The following is a 19,629-nucleotide window of genomic DNA, read 5'->3' on the forward strand; positions in this document are numbered from 1 at the left end:
AGGACGCGGGGCACGCCGGTACCTGAAGTCCTCCAGAAGTGCACGCCGGGACCAGGATTCCGGGAGGCCGACTCCTCCTCGCCCCACGAATGCCGGGAATTGTGGTCTCCGCTGGACGCGAGTTGTGAGACGGCCCAAGGGGCCGCGGGGTATGCTGGGACCGCTAGCCCTTCCGGCGCGCCTCAGGACTTCGGGTCCCCTCACCCCGGGCGGATGCCCAAAGACTCCGCCTTCCCAGGAGCCCCTGCGGCCGGGCGCGAAGATGGCGGCGGCGGCGGCGACGGCCGGGCCCTCCTGAAGCAGCAGTTATGGAGCTTCCCTCAGGGCCGGGGCCGGAGCGGCTCTTTGACTCGCACCGGTAAGAGACCCGGCGGGAAGAGACAGATCCCCGCGTCCTCTGGGCCTTCGGCGCCTGACCACTTCGCCTCTCGCCCCCAGGCTCCCGGGTGACTGCTTCCTGCTGCTCGCGCTGCTGCTCTACGCGCCAGTCGGGTTCTGCCTCCTAGTCCTACGCCTCTTTCTCGGGATCCACGTCTTCCTGGTCAGCTGCGCGCTGCCAGACAGCGTCCTTCGCAGGTTCCGACGCGGGCGTTCGGGGAGTGTCAGAGCTGGGTCTGGCTCGGGGCCACACAGTCACCACCTCCTGTGTCCCCAGGTTCGTAGTACGGACCATGTGTGCGGTGCTGGGGCTCGTGGCCCGGCAGGAGGACTCCGGACTCCGGGATCACAGTGTCAGGGTCCTCATTTCCAACCACGTGACACCTTTCGACCACAACATAGTCAATTTGCTTACCACCTGTAGCACCGTGAGTGAGAGCGAGGCCGAGAGCGCCCCGGGGCGGTTCCCTGGGGCCCAGCTGAAGGCCCCCCTGGTCCCCACTCGCGTTCCCCATGGAGGATACTGAGCCTTACCCCTAACCCCGATCCTCTACCCCACATGTCAGGTTTTTTTTTTTCATTTTCCTCAATATTTTTCTTCTTGCTTTCTCTTCTGGTTCCCAGCCTCTACTCAATAGTCCCCCCAGCTTTGTGTGCTGGTCTCGGGGCTTCATGGAGATGAATGGGCGGGGGGAGTTGGTGGAGTCACTCAAGAGATTCTGTGCTTCCACGAGGCTTCCCCCCACTCCTCTGCTGCTATTCCCTGAGGAAGAGGCCACCAATGGCCGGGAGGGACTCCTGCGCTTCAGGTGGGTTTAGCTCAGGTATGGGGCACCAGCTGGGTAGGTGGTCAAGCTTGTGGGTCCTTGAGTTTTTACAGCTTTCTTCGGCCCTTAGCCCCCATCATCTCCAGTTCATTTCCTTTCTGTCCACTGTTAGTTCTTTCTCCTGAATCCCTTCATTCTTCAATTATGTGCTTGTAGAGTTTGACAGTTGCCTGTTATAAGGCAGGTATGAGCTGACTAGGCTGGCTGGATTCCCATCCTGCTTTCTCCTTCCTCTTCTAGTTCCTGGCCATTTTCTATTCAAGACGTGGTACAACCTCTTACCCTGCAAGTTCAGAGACCCCTGGTCTCTGTGGTGAGTGTGTGTTGAACAGGGAATCTCTGGGGCTTGGAGGGGAAGTTTCCCATCCCTGGCCCTGGCTTAGGCCTCACTTCATGCCCTCCCCTCAGACGGTGTCAGATGCCTCCTGGGTCTCAGAACTGCTGTGGTCACTTTTCGTCCCTTTCACGGTGTATCAAGTAAGGTATTAACTGCCCTCACATTTTGGTCGCTGGGGAGAGGCTCACCTCAAGGTCGAGGAATTAGTGGCCTCTGCCCTGTCCATTTGTAGATCTTTATATCAAGGTTCTACCACAGAGGCAACACAAAGTATTTACAGTATTTACTATTTTCCCACCCACCATGCAAAGAGGTACCAAAGTGGGGAATGGTGACAGCCCCTACCCTGGGTGCCCACAACATAGCCCTGGATTGTTTTTTTGCAGGTGGCTTCGTCCTGTTCATCGCCAACTAGGGGAAGCGAATGAGGAGTTTGCACTCCGTGTACAACAGGTGGTCGGGTGCACAGACAGGGTGGAGGCGGGGTCCCTGCTTAGGAGGAGAGGCAGGAAAGCTTGAGATCTTGACACTTCCAGTCTTCCAATTCTCCCTAGCTGGTGGCCAAGGAATTGGGCCAGACAGGGACACGACTCACTCCAGCTGACAAAGCAGAGCACATGAAGCGACAAAGACACCCCAGATTGCGCCCCCAGTCAGGTATGTGGTCTCTATACATTATAGTTTTTGGGGTTTCTTTTTTCAGCCTACTATGATTCCTCCCCTATTCCTGTGCTAGTTAGCCTCTCCTTCTAGTTCTCTACTTACCAGAATTTCTTTTTTCTTTTTCCACAGCCCAGTCTTCTTTCCCTCCCTCCCCTGGTCCTTCTCCTGATGTGCAACTGGCAACTCTGGCTCAGAGAGTCAAGGAAGTTTTGCCCCATGTGCCATTGGGTGTCATCCAGAGAGACCTGGGTATGGGAAAGGGTGGCCCCACACCGGGAGATGGGCACAGGGAGGAAAAGTGGGTTGTGAAGGAAGAAAGTAAGCAGGGAGTGGACTCCCTTCTCTTTTCTCCCCAGCCAAGACTGGCTGTGTAGACTTGACTATCACAAATCTGCTTGAGGGGGCCGTAGCTTTCATGCCTGAAGATATCACCAAGGGAACTCAGTCCCTACCCACTGCCTCTGCCCCCAAGGTGAGACCCAGGAAATGGTCAGATCCAAGTCTTGGGGTGAGTTGGGGGCAGGCTACTTACTCCCTTATCCCTGACCTTTCTTTTTTGATCCTGAGACCCTAGCATAGTGCCTCTCTTGCAAAGTAGGCATTCGATGCGTGTTTAATGATGATGACTCCGCAAGCCCTCTGACATTGTGATCACCTCAGTTTCCCAGCTCTGGCCCGGTGACCCCTCAGCCAACAGCCCTAACATTTGCCAAGTCTTCCTGGGCCCGGCAGGAGAGCCTGCAGGAGCGCAAGCAAGCACTATATGAATACGCAAGAAGGTGAGGGGGTTAGAGGACAATTAATAGGATGTGGCAAATTGGAGAATGGAATTATGGAGCTACTATGGCAAAGCCTGAATAATATCTCTCCCTATGTCCCACAGGAGATTCACAGAGAGACGAGCCCAGGAGGCTGACTGAGCTCAAAGGAACAGGATGGCACCCAGAGCCGCAGGACGGAGACTGGGGGCAGCCCTCACCCAACTCACAACAGGCTGGATGGGTGGGTGGTAAAAAGGGAAGGATGAGGCTCCCCCAATGTCACATTAAATTCATGGTTTTCATTCAAGGCGTCTGTTGTCTCTCTGGGTCTCAAAAGCCCTGTGAGTGGGTTCCTTATTCCTTGGCTGCGGGGGATGGGGGTGAGAGTCTTGTACATTTGAAGGGGGTAGTCAGACTGCAACTGTCTAAAATCACCTCCTCATGCCAACTGATGAGTGATAAATTAAGGAAGTGTAACTGAACTGAAGACCCAGCTTGGGTGATCAGCCCAGGTTTTGGAGGAAGCTGCTGCAAAACTACAAGTCCCAGCATGCCTTTCACAAGCACACTACACATCATCTATAGAGTTCACACATGCTCAGTGTGGTAGCTGGAGCCTGTTTTCCATAGGTTCCTGACTAGGTTAAATAAGGTGGAGCAAATAGCCCCACCCCAAAAGCAGGCTTCAGGATTTGAAGTTTGAGCCCATCCCTGAGGTAGAGCCGGAATTTACCTTTGTACTTCACACGGTCAGGGTTGGTGGTGACTACGTGGGTCTGGAGCTGACTGCCGTCCTGACACGTCCTAGAGCTGCAAGCAGGTTTGAATCCAGGATCCCTGTGACTCTGCTGTTCCTCTCCCCACCCTGTATATTCTTTATCCTTTTCCCTTCAGGACTTTCCCACAGGTTACTAGGTCTCACATAATTTCTACTGCCCTTGAGGACCCCTGCCTAAGTAAGATTTCTACTACCTGCCAACAGGGTAATAGTATCAGGTAGATTTCTACTACCTGACTATAGGGACTGTCCACTAACTCTCAGTAGCCCTTTATCAAAATACCTAGCACTGTTTCCTGGCAGGAAATGCTGGGAAGGGTGGGCCCCAGAGCATGATCAACTGAAGGTAGAGGTTAAGGATCAGGGCTGAGGTGGGAAGATGGTGTCGGTCACCAAATATGACCTTACTGGCTGCTCTGCCTTCTGCAGATCCTCCCAGAGAGCCACCATGACCTCTCAGCCTCTCAGGCTAGCAGAAGACTATGGCCCAAGTCCTGGGGAGTCTGAACTGGCTGTGAACCCCTTTGATGGGCTTCCCTTCTCTTCCCGCTACTATGAGCTGCTGAAGCAGCGCCAAGCCTTGCCCATCTGGGCTGCTCGCTTTACCTTCTTGGAGCAGTTGGAGAGTAACCCCACTGGAGTGGTGCTGGTGTCTGGGGAGCCTGGTTCTGGCAAGAGCACCCAGGTGTGGTGGGGGTTGTGGGGGCAGGCAGATTCTGGGAGTGGACAAAGGGAGGAGCTGGGGAATTGGCCTTTCCCTGGGCAAGGGGAGACTGGGCTGCGTGGGGTCATGAGGAAGGTGAACAAAGAGATGGGATGGGTTAGACTGGCCCTGGAGGCTGGTGAAAGACCAGGGGACTCCCCAAATAAGGAGAGATTAAAGTGGCCATAGTTCCCTGAGCACTTTTGACTGAGGTCCTACATCTTCCTCACTGGCTCTCCTTCCCTACTTCTATCCCAGATCCCTCAGTGGTGTGCAGAGTTTGCGCTGGCCAGAGGGTTCCAGAAAGGACAGGTTACTGTTACTCAGCCCTACCCTCTTGCAGCCCAGAGCCTGGCTCTGCGGGTTGCTGATGAGATGGACCTGACCCTGGGTCATGAGGTTGGATACAGCATCCCCCAGGAGGACTGCACGGGGCCCAACACCCTGCTCAGGTGGGGGCCTCTGCAGGCCTTACCCGAATCTAATTCCCCTCACTCAGTAGAAACAAACCTATTCCTCTGGCATCTCACCATACCCTCCCTTAGCCCAACTCACTCTTTTATTTTATTTATTTTGGAGAAAGGGTCTCTCTGTCACCCAGGCTGGAGTGCAGTGGTGCAATCACAACTCACTGCAGCCTCAACCTCCCGGGCTCAAGTGATCTTCCCACCTCTGCCTCCCAAGTAACTGGGATTACAGGCACGCACCTCCACGCCTGGCTAATTTTTATATTTTTTGCCATGTTGCCCAGGCTGGTCTGAAACTCCTGGGCTTAAGTGATCCGCCCACCTCGGTCTCCCAAAGTGTAAGGACTACAGGCATGAGCCACCGTGCCTGGCCCCAACTCATTCTAAATTGTGTGTGGTGCGATGGCTAAAGTAAGTCCTTGAATCCCAGCCAGGGGCCTCAGACATTCAGCCTCACCCTCATCAGAAAAATTTCACTTCCCAGCTGGCGTATACCTTGTGAACAAAGTGTTCTCAGTGGGGTTGTGGGATCACAGTTATGGGTCCATAGGCTCAGGAAGTCACAGCATATTTTTCTGACCTTCAGTATCAAAATATACATCCCTCGGGGAGAAGTTTCCCTGAGCTTGTGGGGCTGGTCAGTGTCCACACTGATTCCTCTGCCCACTACCAATGTCAACAGGTTCTGCTGGGACAGGCTGCTTCTGCAGGAGGTGGCCTCGACCCGAGGCACTGGAGCCTGGGGCGTGCTGGTACTAGATGAGGCTCAGGAGCGGTCGGTGGCATCGGATTCACTCCAGGGGCTACTGCAAGATGCCAGGCTGGAAAAACTTCCGGGGGACCTCAGAGTGGTTGTGGTTACTGACCCAGCCCTTGAACCTAAGCTTCGAGCTTTCTGGGGCAATCCTCCTATTGTGCATATACCCAGAGAGCCTGGTGAGAGACCTTCCCCCATCTACTGGGACACCATCCCACCTGATCGGGTGGAAGCTGCCTGCCAAGCAGTGCTTGAGTTGTGTCAGAAGGAGGCTCCAGGAGATGTGCTAGTGTTCCTGCCCAGTGAGGAGGTAAAAACAAAACAAAACAAAAAAACAGCCTGCAAAAGGAGGTACTCATCATCATCTTCCAGTCCTGGGGAATGGGAAAGGGAGCAATGTCTGTTAGGAACAGTAGAGTTGCAGTATTTACTCTCCGCTGAGGTCCCAGAGAAAAACTTGAGGATTTCAGGGTAAAGAGGTTTACCACTCACTTTTTTATTCCCTTTAATGCAGAGATTTGTGATTCAGTGAACCCCTGAAATTATAAAACCTTCAATTTTATAAGTAATTTGCATTTTTTCAGAGTGAAGGGCTGTAACTTTCAACAGTCTTTCAAAGGGATCTGTGACCCCAAAAAAGGTGAGAACTGCCCTAATGCCCCACCCACCCTTCTCCTCAGGAAATTTCTCTGTGCTGTGAATCCTTGTCCAGGGAGGTAGAGTCCTTGCCTCTCCAAGGGCTTCCACCACGAGTACTGCCCCTTCACCCAGACTGTGGACAAGCCGTTCAGGCTGTGTATGAGGACATGGGTGCCCGAAAGGTTGTGGTCACTCACTGGCTGGCTGACTTCTCCTTCTCCCTCCCTTCCATCCAACATGTCATCGACTCAGGACTGGAGCTCCGAAGTGTGAGTGAGAGAGAGAGATGGCGGTGGGGTAGTAAAGACAGAAATGGCCCACTCTGATCTGTCTTGGCCTTGGTTGGGGGACGGGCAACAGGTTTACAATCCTAGGATCCGAGCAGAATTCCAAGTGTTGAGGCCAATCAGCAAGTGTCAGGCAGAGGCAAGACGACTGCGAGCTAAAGGGTTCCCACCAGGTAAGAGCTTTTGCCCTCACTGAAATAAAAAACCCAAGAGTCACCAACATGCAAGCCCAGAGAAATCTACAGTGGTCTTCTTTCCCAGGTCTTTTTCCCCTCAGGATCCTGCCTCTGCCTGTATCCTAAGTCCTTCTTAGAACTAGAAGCTCCACCATTGCCCCAACCCAGGGTGTGTGAGGAGAATCTGAGCTCCCTGGTGTTACTACTAAAAAGGAGACAGATTGCAGAGCCAGGGGAGTGTCACTTCCTGGACCAGCCTGGTGAGCACCTCTCCTGCCCAAGCACTGCCATCTGACCACCCAGTTCTGAAACTTAATATCCTGTAAGCCCTGTTTCCTCACCAGCTCCAGAAGCATTGATGCAAGCCCTGGAAGATTTAGACTATCTGGCAGCCCTGGATGATGATGGGGACCTGTCGGATCTGGGTGTCATACTATCAGAGTTCCCTCTGGCCCCTGAGCTGGCCAAAGCCCTGCTGGCCTCATGCGAGTTTGACTGTGTGGACGAGATGCTCACCCTGGCTGCCATGCTCACAGGTATAAATCGCTGCTGTAAATCCATAGCTCTTGAAAGCACTTCAGCCATTCCTCTTGGGTTTTGGTGCTCCTGAGGCTAGCCCTCTCCTCTCTGCTCCAGTTGCCACCCCTCACAATCCCTAAAGAACCAGGCTTAGTCACCCATCTCCCTCTTTTCTCTTTAGCCTTTTTTCTCTGCTGGTTCTTGCCCTCAGCGTGCTTAAATCTCTCCTAATCTGTTATTGCTAAAACTCACACACCCCTCTTCCTCAACCCTATCCTCCCCTTCAGCTATGCAGCAAGATTTCTATCCTGTTCTAACTGGTGTATTGCTCACCCACTGCACTCCAGCTTCAGGTCTACCATGCCAGTGAAACAGCTTTCAACTCACCAGTGACCTTCCAGGTACCTAATCCAGTGGATACTTTTGAACCCTTATTCATGACCTTCTTTTGACACTTGAGATTGCTGACCGCTCCATCTTGAAACTGCCTCCTCCCTAGGCCTCTGTAACGCTGCTCCTCATGGTTTTCATCCTACGTCTCTGGTCATCCCCTTTATCTTTTCCTTGAGCTCTTTGTCCTCTTCTTATCCATTGTAAATTGGTCCTCAGGGTTCTATTCTTGCCTCTTTTGTCTTCTATTCCCTGAACTCTCTGAGCAAGTTTATCCACACCCATGGTTTGAAGTGCTACCTTTAGCCTTAAAATTTCCAAACCTTGTGCTGTGTATCTCTCACCCAATACCATTCTTCGAATCTGAGAGACAGAGAGAGAGGGAGGGAGAGAGGGATGGGGAGAGGGGGAGAGAGGGAGAGGGGGAGAGAGGGAGAGGGAAAGAGAGGGAGAGAGAGAGAGAGCATACCCCAATTCCTGATGAACGTTTCTTTTTTTCTTTTTCTTTTTTTTTGAGTCAAAGTCTCACTCTGTCACCCAGGCTGGAGTGCAATGGCATGATCTCAGCTCACTGCAACCTCTGTCTGCCTGGTTCAAGCAATTCTCGTGCCTCAGCCTCCCAAGTAGCTGGGACTACAGGCATGCACCACCATGCCCAGCTGATTCTTGTATTTTTAGTAGAGACGGGTTTTTGCCATGTTGGCCAAGCTGGTCTCAAAGTCCTGACCTCAGGTGATCCATCCACCTCAGCCTTCCAAACTGCTGGGATTACAGGCCTGAGTCTCGGCACCCAGCCCCTGATGGACATTTCTACCAGAATAGTTAACAGTACCTCAGCTCAGAACTGAACTCAAATGCTCTATTAAACCACTCCCTCACCAGCATCACCACAAAATCTTTTCCTCTCTCTAGAGTCTCAGATTCAGATAATACTATTATCTCTGCTGCTCTGCTACCATCACTCTAGACCAGTCTTTCTCCAGGTTATTTCACTTTTATCTCCTAAACGTAAATATATATATAAATATATTCATCTGCCCTTCTCCATATTCACTTCCAGTGAATATGGTAGGTAGGATCTGCCAGTGGTAGGTCCTCCTCATTGCTCAGCTGGATTTCCTCAGTAGCCTCCTAACTAGTAATGTGAACTTTTTCAGACACATGGACTCTCTTACTTAAAAACTCTTCTTCAGCCAGGCATGGTGGTTTGTGCCTGTAATCTCAGCACTTTGGGAGGCTGAGATGGGAGGATCACATGAGGTCAGGAGTTTGAGACCAGCCTGGGCAACATAGTGAGACCCTGTCTCTACAAAAACAAAAAATTAGCCAGGTGTGGTGGCATATGCCTGTAGTCTCAGCTACTGAAGAGACTGAGGTAGGAGGATCATTTAAGCCTGGGAGGTTGAGGCTGAAACAGGCCATGATCACGCCACTTCACTCCAGCCTGGGCAAGAGAGTGAGACCCTGTCTCAAACAAACAAACAACAACAACAACAAAAAAAACCACAACTCTTCCTCTACAGCTACTCTTTACTTTAAAGACAGTTCCTTTCCTCAGTACTCCAGCCTGTCATGACCTTACCTATACCTACCTCTCCAGCTTTATCTCCTGCCATTCTGCCACATGTCATTTCATTCTCTCCACCCATACCAGATGGCTTGCAGTTCCCCAAATATGCTATATTATTAACTTACATGCCATGCTGTTGCCACAGTCTAAAACATACTCCCTGCCCCTTCTCCACTCGGCTAATTCCTACTCAAATTTCAAATACTAGCCCAAGGGTCCTCATCTTTCTCTCTTCCATCACTCACATCCTCACCACCTAAAGCCTGGATTAGGTATCCTCCTCTTTGTTTCCACAGTACCATATACAAACACCTATCATGCTTATCAAGTCTGCTTATCTGTTGGTCTCTCCCACCAGACTTGAAGCTCCTTGATGGCAGAGACTGTATTTCATTTATTTATCCTCAATGTTTAATAAAGTGCATAGCACCTAGAAGTTATCTATGTCTTTTGAATAAAGTTCCCAAAGGGACATTTCTGCCTTTTCAGCATTCTACTTGTACTACTATCCCTTCCCATTTCCCAAATGGCAGATTCTACCATCTACTCTTCTGCCTCCAGCTGCCCCTGGGTTTACCCGTCCTCCACTCAGTGCAGAAGAAGCTGCCCTGCGTCGGGCCCTGGAACACACAGATGGTGACCACAGTTCTCTGATCCAGGTGTATGAAGCCTTTATACAAAGTGAGTTCTGCATCCTTTTATAGAATCCCAGATTTTCCAAAGAGGGGAAATGTTATGCAGTCAGCTGACAGATCTCTATGCTCAGAAAGAGGCGACCCTTTGGCTAAGGGTTGGGTTATTTCAGGGGTCTCAAGGACTTTAGTTTAGCTGGTCCCTTTCCTCTCCTAGGTGGAGCAGATGAGGCTTGGTGCCAGGCTCGAGGTCTGAATTGGGCAGCATTGTGCCAAGCCCATAAACTTCGGGGAGAACTCCTAGAACTCATGCAACGAATTGAACTTCCCTTGTCCCTACCAGCCTTTGGCTCTGAGCAGAATCGCAGAGACCTTCAGAGAGCACTGGTGTCAGGATACTTTCTCAAGGTTAGAGGAAAGGGTGGGGGTGAGGGTGATCAAAGGAGCAAAAGGCAAAGAGAACAAATATTGGTAAGCCACTTTGAAATCAGGGTCCAGGTGGCCATTCAAAAGATTCTTTAGAACCAGAAAGGACTTTTCCCTTGAGGATTTGAGGTAAAAGGCGCTATGGAAAATGCCATGAGGTATAGTAGAGACCAGACAACACCTAGAGGTAATGCTTTACTTTTAATGCTCTCATCACCCTTACTCTTTCTCAATCCCCTTTTTATTTTTTTCTACTGCCTGCCTCTTCCCTTTTATTTATTCCATCAATATTTTTGCCTTTCAATAAGGTGGCCAGAGACACAGACGGGACTGGAAATTACCTACTCTTAACCCATAAGCATGTGGCCCAGCTCTCCTCATACTGCTGCTACCGAAGCCGCAGAGCTCCTGCCAGACCCCCACCATGGGTGCTCTACCACAATTTCACCATATCCAAAGACAACTGCCTTTCCATTGTTTCTGAGATTCAACCACAGATGTGAGTTCCCTGACATCCCTCCTATACTGCCTATTCCTCTCCCTGGGGCCAAAATTATGGCTGGGGAGTTAGAGAGACAGAGGAAGGGATCTTAGTGGTTAGTAAAAACATGATCTGAGGAGACAGGATTTGTGGAAGGGCTGTTAAGAAGTTTAAAAGTCTGCATTATAAGAGAAGATGCACTTTTGGAGACCTAGGCAAGAGGAGTGCTTGAGGCTAGGAGTTTGAAACCACCCTGTAGTCCCAGCTACTTGGGAGATTGAGGTGGGAGGATTACTTGAGTCTAAGGCTAAGGATTACAGGAGTCTAAGGCTACAGTGAGTTATGATCATGCCACTGAACTCCAGCCCAGGCAACAGAGCGAGACCCTGTCTCTAAAAAGAGAGAGACAGAGAGAGAGAAGATGCAGATCATCTAATTATGACTCTCTCTATTAGGCTGGTGGAATTGGCCCCTCCATACTTCCTGAGTAACTTGCCTCCCAGTGAGAGCAGAGACCTTCTGAACCAGCTAAGGGAAGGAATGGCAGATTCTACAGCAGGGAGCAAATCATCCTCAGCCCAGGAGTTCAGAGATCCCTGTGTCCTGCAGTGACCTGCCTGCCTGTGGAATGGAGCTGGGTTCATCTCATCACATTAGATTCTCCCTCAGGGTGGCACCAAAGCACCTAGACAGATTTAGAAGCCCAAAGTTTAGGGTCAAATGTAAACCCTGGAACCTGAGTCCCAAGAAATGGTTGACTGGGAATGGAGAGAATGCGGTAAACCACAGTCCACATAGGGAAGGACTCTTTCCTTAGCCTTCTCTTATTGATTGGAGAGGGACTGACATGCTCCCCCATTCTCTCAACTTTGCCAAACCCATTCTTGTACTCCCTTGCGATCTATAAAAGATTTTTCTATGATGCCAATTTTTAGTTTGGTCCTGCAGTGCCATATACAACATCCATAAATCAGTGATGATATTACAGTAAATAACCAGGGCCAGCTCCTCCAACTATATAGTCTCTAGCCTTTTCCCATCTCCAATCAGGCCTTCATGCTATGATCGACATAGTTGTCACTAGCACAGACATGAGTTGTCTGGCTACAGTTGGTCTCTAGCCTGGCCTCTCTTCCCTCTGTCACAGTGCACCAGCCTCCAGGGGACAAAGGATGGGGGTGCTAGAGGAATCAGACAAATTCTTCCCTTTCTTCCTCATACAACTTAAATCCAATTCCTTTTTAAACCTTAAGGCTAATGCAACCATCCCCTAACTAGACTTTCTATTAACAAGCTTCCCAGCAGCCCAGACACACCCACAAGCTGAAGTCTTTCTAACAAACTTCAGAGACATCATGCTTTCCTTTCTTTCTTCTTAGGTTCTCCTTCCTTCCCTTCCCCTTTTCTGCCCTCGGACTTTTTTTTTTTTTTTTTAGACGGAGTCTCACTCTGTCACCCAGGCTGGAGTGCAGTGGTGCGATCTAAGCTCACTGCAACCTCCACCTCCTGGGTTCAAGCGATCCTCCTGCCTCAGCCTCCTGAGTAGCTGGGACTACAGGCATGTGCCACCATGCCCGGCTAATTTTTGTATTTTTAGTCGAGACGGGGTTTCTCCGTGTTAGCCAGGATGGTCTCAATCTCCTGACCTTGTGATTCTCCCGCCTTGGCCCAAAGTGCTGGGATTACAGGCGTGAGCCACTGTGCCCAGCCTGCCCTTGGACTAATGACTTAGGTATTCTCCATCATCTTGCACATCGCAAACGTGGTTGTCGAATTTGGTGGAAAGGTTTAGTCCTTAGAACTCTGCTTTTCTCCTCAGAGTTCCCTCCCTCAGAGATTCTATCTGTTCTCATTCATTCTATCTAGGTCCACCTCTATGTGGATGTCAGCTGATTTCCCTTAAAGGCACTTCTCCAGGATTTATTCTCTCTAGGTATAGCATTTAGTTTTGCCTATACAGTTAATTTTGCTCCAGTCTTCCCAATTTCCCTTTCATCATCCACAGCACCATTGATTTCCTGATGCTGCACATTACCACTCTTGGAATTACCTTTGATTCTTCTTAAGCTTGTCACTTCCAAATTATTTTCCAAATTCTCTTCACCCTAACTCCACTGGGCCCATTAACTTTGTCCACTGTTTCCTCCTCTCCCTTCTCTGTCCCTATGTGACACCAGAGCCAGATTTTCTTTCTAGATTTTCTCTTTCGTTGGGTGTGTAAGTATCCGACTCGCCTCCTGCCCAGGCGTGTTGCCGGAGGATGTGGCCAGCAGGCTGAACACACATGACAACGTGAGGCTCAAAGTCAGGAAGGAATCCTTAGCGATTATTTTACAGTTGAGGGATGAGATGCCCGGGGTGGACAACCTTCTGGTTCCGGTCACAATCAGCCAGCCTCTCGCGCTCCAGCACCCCCTCTATTGCTTCGCCGTGGTCGGCGTCTTCTTTCCTTCACACCTTTGGTACAGACCCAGCCGGCACTGCGCGCAACGCCGCTAGAGCCCCGCAGAGCCCCAGCTCCCGACCACCCGCCGGAGAATTCCGAGTCCCTCAGGAAAGCAGCTCCCATTGGCCAGCCCGGCCCCCTCCCCGCACCTCATTGGCTACTGTCCTGCAGGTCCCGCCCTCTCGGCGCCTCAGGTTCCAGCGGCGGCGTAACGGCAGTGAAGTGAAAAATGGCGGGAAAGGCCGCCTCTGAGCTGGCCGTGCATCTGCGCAACGCTGGCTTGGGAGCCGGCCGGTGGTGGAGGAGCCCTCGACGACAGCCTCAAGGCCTGCCGCTCCTCACGCGCCCGGCTGCCACTAGACTATGGGCGCAGGCAGCCGCGCGCTCCACCGCTCCGGGCCCGGCGCTCCACGCCGATCGGACGGGCGTCGCTCACACCACCGAGGCGAGCCCGGACACTGAAGCCACTTTGTTGTCCTCGGCCCAGGGCTGCAGGTTCTGCAGCGCGAAGAGCGACGAGTTGTGCAGGCAGAGAGGGTCCGGGGGCAGCGGCGGCCGCAGCGGCCGTGGCAACGCGTCCTGCTGCAGGTGCAAGAGCAGCCGGCCCGCGCGGTGACGCTCGGCCTCGCGCTCCTCCGCCGTCTGGCGCCTAAGGGAGGGAGACGCGGGGTCAGCGGGGCCGCCCGCCGCCTCGCTTCTCACCAGGCCCGGCTCGGGGACCCCAGTCCGCCCTCGCCCGCGCCACGCCTCACCGCCACTTGGTGCGTCGGTTCTGGAACCACGTTTTGACCTGTGCGTCGGTCATGCGCAAGGCCTTGGCCAGCGCCGCCCTCTCCGCAGAGGCCAGGTACTTCTGGCGCAGGAAGCGCCGCTCCAACTCCAGCACCTGTGAGCGGGAGAAGGATGTGCGCGGCTTCTTCCGCTTCGGAGGGGTCCGGTTTTGGTAGGGGTGGCCTATGCGGCGCGTCCCAGAGAAGGGCGAGAGCGCAGCTACCGGGAGGAAGAAAGACCAGGGCAGGATTTGCAGGGTGGCCCGAGGTGCCACTGAGAAGGCCGCGCGGCTGTCCAGGCCGCAGAGCTCCCGCGCCCTGTCCTTACCCGGGCCCTAAGCATCAGCCGAGGCCTATAGCCAAGAAAGACCCTTCCCCTGGGATGCGAGGGAGACGTCCCCTGTAACTTCACCGTACCCTCCCCGCGCGTGGACAGTGGGACTACAGAGGAAGGCACGGGCGCCGACGGCAGCTCCCTCCCTATCGCCTCTCGGAGGCAGGACCCAGAGATTCGAGTTGGGGGAGGATCCCCTGGGAGGATCTAGTGGGAGGTGTGAAAGGGGTCCTTGAGTTGGAGCAGAAAGCTAAGAGATGAGGAGACGGGGTCAGAGTCGGGCGTGACGCTGGAGGGGTCAGACAACCTCACCCGTGAGCCGGTCCTTGGCAAAGCGGCGGCCGCTGTCCATCCAGGGGAAGGTGAGTCCCGCTAGGCCTCCGGCGCCGCCCAAACCCGAGGGCCCAGGCACTGCAGGCGCCCCCGCCGCGGGCGGCGGCACAGGCAGCGGGCGGTGCGCAGGGACGCGGATCACGCCGCCCGGGCCCACTCCGGAGCTGCCGGGCAGCGGGGCAAGTGAGCCGGCGGGACCGTAGCCCGAGGCTCCGTGGTATCCACCCGAGAACGCCCCACTCTCCCCATGACCCTGGCCCCCGCGACCCGGGCCTAGACCGCCCCCTGGGGTTTCGGGGCCGCTCAGGATCTGATCGATGCCGAAGCTGATTGGCTCGTGGTGTGGGAGGTTGTGTGGACCCAGCATCCCCGGCTCCATCGGTCTGGGCCGAGGAGAACCGCCGGAGGTTCGTGGTTGGGGAGGATGCCTCAGGCAGCGCCAGAACCCCAGCGGCGGCGCGCTCCGGAGAGTGGCCTCAGGGGCCCGCGGGGCTGGCCAAGGCAGGGCGCCGGGGTCCCCGAAACAGCAGCATCCCTGTGCACCCGGAGCAGCCGCGCCCGTGCCAGCCGCTGCCGGGCGTCCGCGCAGGGACTTGCATCCCGGAGGAGCACGACCAGCTGGGGCCCCTGGAGCTTCCTTGCTGGCTCTCAAGCGCAAATAGACGCTGGGCTGCCGGCGCCGCTGCCCAAGTCCCGGGTGGAGAGGGTTGGCCAGCTCCGGCTGGGGCAGTGACTGACGGATCGGCCCGGGTGGGTAGTGGGGGCTGGAGGTAGGGCAGGGGCGGGGCCCAGCAGTTAAAGGGGAAGGGACGCCTGTTTGCGCCAAGCGCAGGGGGAAGGCTGGCTGGCGGAGATGTGCGGGGCGGGGGCCAGGGGGCCAGGGTGTTAGGAACCAGGCTCAGCGCGGGAGGGGCCCGAGCATGGGTCGCTGAGTCAGCGGAGATGCTCACCGCGCCTCCATCCTTGCTGGCCTCCGCCTTTGGGCTGCCTCAGCCTTTGGGCTGCCTCCGCCTCACCGGCTTCCTCCGCAGGTGCCTCCTCCCCCAGCCCCCACTCTTCGCCTCTCGATGGATCCTTCTGGCCAACTCCCGGATTCGTTGTGGTCCCGGCCTAAATGCCCTCGAAGACCAAATCTCGTTATGGTTTCCCGGCTGCGTAAGAAGCGGCTGGGAACGGCGCCCGGTGAGCTGCAGGCCCAGGAAGAGAACAGGTGTGGGAAGGGGACGGCAGGGGCTAAGGGCGGGGAACGGCCGCTTTGGGCTGGCGATCGTGGTGCGCCTTCTGGCCTCTCTTGTAGGTACCCCCAGCCCTGTTCATGCGCACTGGTAATTGGTGTCCTGTGTTTCTTAGAATTTCGATTTTCCAAAATCCGTGTAAAATGGACCATGGCTCCACCCGGGCCAAATCAGGCCGGCGGGTTCTTGGGGCTGGCACTCTACCCTCGGACCCCAAGTGCAGGGAGTCCTCAATGCAGGACTCTGCCCCTCCATTCTGTGCCTAGGAAGTCTGTTCTCACACTCTTCCTCCTCAACGGCGGGAGGGCGAAATCTCGCCACAGGGGACACGTGGGACCTCACTGAGGCCTTGGTTGGATCCTGGCCGCCTTGTTTCCCATAAACATTTTACCCCACCCAAACTCAGAAAATGGCCTGGAGCTGTCAGAGAAGGGAGGTGGGGAAAGACCCAAGCCGCTTGGTGACCTTGTGACCTCTGGCCATGGATCCAGGAGCCGGGAGTGTGTGAACTCTGCGTCCTTCCCGGGGATGGGACCCCCGCCGGGCGGGCCCCTGAGCCTTAGACCCGCCCCCGCCGCCGCCCTGCCCGGTGCAGGCCGCGGTAATCGGGTTAGCTGGGCCGGAATTACATTACCTTCCCCGGCCCGCCCCGGCCCCCGGGGGGGCCCTGGCGCCTCTGAGCCGGTGAGACTGGGCTCAGAGAGGGGGGCGCTTCTACCATCCTGCGGTGGTGGTGGCGGGTGGGCACCAGCGAGCAGCTCAGCCTACCTCTGACATGTGGTGGCCAAAGGACCTTACCCTGCTGTGCCAGCTCTCTACTCTCGTCCCGAGCCCACCCCGCTGTTCAGCTCCATCCTGCTGGTTTCCCGTGTGAACCGAAATGCCTTGTAAGTCTACTAGCTGGATCTCCCTGGGAGCACTGATCTTCAAACTGATTCTCCAGGATCCCCTGGGAAAGACTCTGCCCCCTCCTTTCTCCCCAGCAGATGGGCTGGCAGCCTGGTGCCTGGGGCAGGGTGAAGGGGTCTTTTCTCCCCTGGGAACCAGGAATGATATTTGGGCATCTGGGCAGAAAGATAAAGAAGAGAAAGAAGAGTGAGCTCTGTCCACCAGCCCTCCAGTGTTCTCTGAAGCCTTATGTCTAGAGGAGGTGAACCATAAATGGGACAGAGGGCAGCGGGAGGAACAGTGGGCATTAATATGTGTCAACCTGCCGGGCGCGGTGGCTCACGCCTGTAATCCCAGCACTTTGGGAGGCCGAGGCGGGTGGATCACGAGGTCAGGAGATTGAGACCATCCTGGCCAACACGGTGAAACCCATCTCTACTAAAAATACAAAAATTAGCTGGGCATGGTGGCGGGTGCCTGTAGTCCCAGCTACTTGGGAGGCTGAGGCAGGAGAATGGCATGAACCTGGGAGGTGGAGCTTGCAGTGAGCTGAGATCGCGCCACTGCACTCCAGCCTGGGCGACAGAGCAAGATTCTGTCTGAAAAAAAAAAAAAAAAAAGTGTCAACCTCCCCCACCTTGACCACTCTACTATCCAATTTGTCCAGCCCCTCCTCAGCCCTGCTCACAGCCCATTCTGAAAGAGGGTGGGGGCGCCTACCAATTTAGCAGATGTATTTTCATCTTGATGGAGAAGACAGACATTATCACCTCCCATCTCTTTACAGAAACCCATGCACTTTTCTCAGCAGTAGAGAGGGCTACAAGGAAGCATGAACCTGTTTAGTCCAAATCGTCAGGCCAGGAGCAGTGGCTCATGCCTGTAATCCCACCACTTTGGAAGGCCAAAAGGGGACAGATTACCTGATGTCAGGAGTTCAAGACCAGCCTGGCCAACATGGTGAAACCCCGTCTCTACTAAAAATACAAAAAAATTAGCCGGGCATGGTGGCAGGTGCCTGTAATCCCAGCTACTAGGGAGGCTGAGGCAGGAGAATCACTTGAACCCGGGAGGCAGAGGTTTCAGTGAGCCGAGATCACCACTGCATTCCAGTCTGGGGAAACAGAGCAAGACTCCATCTCAAAAAAAAAAAAAAAAAAAAAAAATCTTCCTTGATAGCAAGGGCTGGATTCCTCCAGATGGGAGCAGGAAACCTAGGGAGACAGCAAAGAAATATAATCTCTGAAGAGGGCTGGTGTGCAGGTTAGGAGTTTGCTAGTCCCATTCTCTGCTCTGAAGGGTGAGTCTGGGGGCAGGGGGGCAGGGTAACCAGTGTGTCTCCAGCCAACCTAAATAAATCCTCCTTGAATGAATCAATGAGTGAATCAACAAATGAAAAAAACGCAACATCATGCAGACCCGTACACCCCTGCCTTTTGAATTCAGCACAGATGGTACTGCCACCCAGAGACTGTCCAACTAATTGTTTAAGGAGAATGGTCACAAACTCAGTAGTTCATACAAGTCTTCTGGAGAGTTTTAAAAATATTTTAGTGCCCCACTTCAAGAACAGATGACATCCAGTTATATCACCCAGACCACAGTCCTAGGACTTTCTCTTTTTTTAAGAGACAGAGTCTCGCTATGATGCCCAGGCTGGCTGGCTGGCCTCAAACTCCTGGGCTCAGACAATCCTCCCACTTTGACCCTCTGAGTATCTAGAGTTACAGGTGTGCACCACCACCCCAACCTGGCTTGAAATGTCCTTTCTTGCCTCCTTGTCTCTGATTCACGGGGAAAGGATGGTTCCTGCTGGTTTATGTTGAAGATCGGCCGGACGTGGTGGCTCATGCCTGTAATCCCAGCACTTTGGGAGGCCTAGGCAGGCGGATCACGAGGTCAGCAGATCCAGACCATCCTGGCTGACACGGTGAAACCCCGTGTCTACTAAAAATACAAAAAATTAGCTGGGTGTGGTGGCGGGCACCTGTAGTCCCAGCTACTCGGGATGCTGAGGCAGGAGAATGGCGTGAACCCAGGAGGCGGAGCTGGCAGTGAGCCGAGATCGCGCCACCGCGCCACTGCGCCACTGCACTCTAGCCTGGGTGACAAAGCAAGACTCCATCTCAAAAAAAAAAAAAGACGAAGATAGAGGTGCTGGAATGAGTGCCCTCTCATACACACTGCTTTGGATCTGTCTCACCATGTCCTGTGTGTCCATGGCTCTCATCAACTTAGTCTTTCCTACCCCTTAGCTGTCTCAGATCTTTATCATCTGGATAAAATCTTTGCCTGAGTCTTCAAGAGAGATCATGCTTTTCCTTTCCTTTTTACTTCATGCCTACTGCCTCCATTTTATCATGATTTATTCTTGTTTTAACTCAGTGCAAGCTGCCTTCATTATAGTAACCCTTTCTCAGAGAGCTCCAGTGTTCAGTATCCCTCCTCCAGGACTTCCCTGACATGTTTTACTTTGTTGGTCATCAATTATTTTTTGAAGTGTCCCTTCTTTTTGCTTCTGTAATATTCCACATCTTTGGACTTTCGTAGTCACTGCTTATGTTTTTCCTCCGCTGATTTTACCTCTTCCACTGAAGACTGTGAGGATTCTTCAGAGCTCAGACTTATGCTTTCTTTTTTCTTTTCTTTCTTTTTTTTTTTTTTTTTAAGACATGGGATCTCTGTCACTCAGGCTGGAGTGCAGTAGCATTATCACGGTTCACTGCTGCGGTTCACTGCTGCCTCAACCTCCCAAGCTCGTGCAATCTTCCCACCTCAGCCTCCCAAGTAGCTGGGACTACAGGTACGTGCCACCATGCCAGGCTAATTTTT

The 19,629-nt window shown here is 53.6% G+C and overlaps 3 protein-coding genes across 5 annotated transcripts; 2 read left to right on the forward strand and 1 right to left on the reverse strand.

The window, feature by feature from the left end:
- The first annotated feature begins 47 nt into the window (after positions 1-47).
- On the forward strand, positions 48-3,273 carry AUP1 (AUP1 lipid droplet regulating VLDL assembly factor). Of its 3 annotated transcripts, XM_054474782.2 has the most exons (12): positions 48-358; positions 439-576; positions 656-806; positions 1,003-1,187; positions 1,446-1,518; positions 1,614-1,687; positions 1,929-1,995; positions 2,097-2,199; positions 2,335-2,454; positions 2,562-2,677; positions 2,866-2,984; positions 3,089-3,273. In XM_054474782.2, the coding sequence occupies exons 1-12, from the start codon at positions 309-311 to the stop codon at positions 3,123-3,125; spliced, it is 1,233 nt and encodes a 410-aa protein (XP_054330757.1). In that variant the 5' UTR covers positions 48-308; the 3' UTR covers positions 3,126-3,273. The 3 variants fall into 3 exon arrangements, with proteins under 3 accessions (XP_054330757.1, XP_054330759.1, XP_054330758.1); XM_054474784.2 differs by lacking the exon at positions 3,089-3,273 and having other exon boundaries at positions 225-358; positions 2,804-2,935; XM_054474783.2 differs by lacking the exons at positions 2,866-2,984; positions 3,089-3,273 and adding an exon at positions 2,804-2,863 and having other exon boundaries at positions 225-358; positions 2,562-2,713.
- A 329-nt stretch (positions 3,274-3,602) lies between these two features.
- Positions 3,603-11,719, forward strand: DQX1 (DEAQ-box RNA dependent ATPase 1). The gene is made up of 12 exons (XM_054476199.1): positions 3,603-3,786; positions 4,174-4,429; positions 4,706-4,899; positions 5,597-5,981; positions 6,352-6,579; positions 6,671-6,770; positions 6,875-7,033; positions 7,118-7,309; positions 9,814-9,933; positions 10,102-10,292; positions 10,619-10,809; positions 11,247-11,719. Exons 2-12 carry the CDS (start codon positions 4,193-4,195, stop codon positions 11,401-11,403), a joined length of 2,154 nt encoding a protein of 717 aa, XP_054332174.1. The 5' UTR covers positions 3,603-3,786; positions 4,174-4,192; the 3' UTR covers positions 11,404-11,719.
- Positions 11,720-12,697: 978 nt separating this feature from the next.
- On the reverse strand, positions 12,698-15,409 carry TLX2 (T cell leukemia homeobox 2). The gene is made up of 3 exons (XM_054476200.1): positions 14,654-15,409; positions 13,990-14,227; positions 12,698-13,886 (listed from the first exon to the last, which is right to left on the reverse strand). The coding sequence occupies exons 1-3, from the start codon at positions 15,051-15,053 to the stop codon at positions 13,670-13,672; spliced, it is 855 nt and encodes a 284-aa protein (XP_054332175.1). The 5' UTR covers positions 15,054-15,409; the 3' UTR covers positions 12,698-13,669.
- Between the last annotated feature and the right edge of the window lie 4,220 nt (positions 15,410-19,629).

The sequence above is a fragment of the Pongo pygmaeus genome, chromosome 12 (genome assembly GCF_028885625.2).
Source record: "Pongo pygmaeus isolate AG05252 chromosome 12, NHGRI_mPonPyg2-v2.0_pri, whole genome shotgun sequence".
In the NCBI taxonomy this organism is placed as follows: Eukaryota; Metazoa; Chordata; class Mammalia; order Primates; family Hominidae; genus Pongo; species Pongo pygmaeus.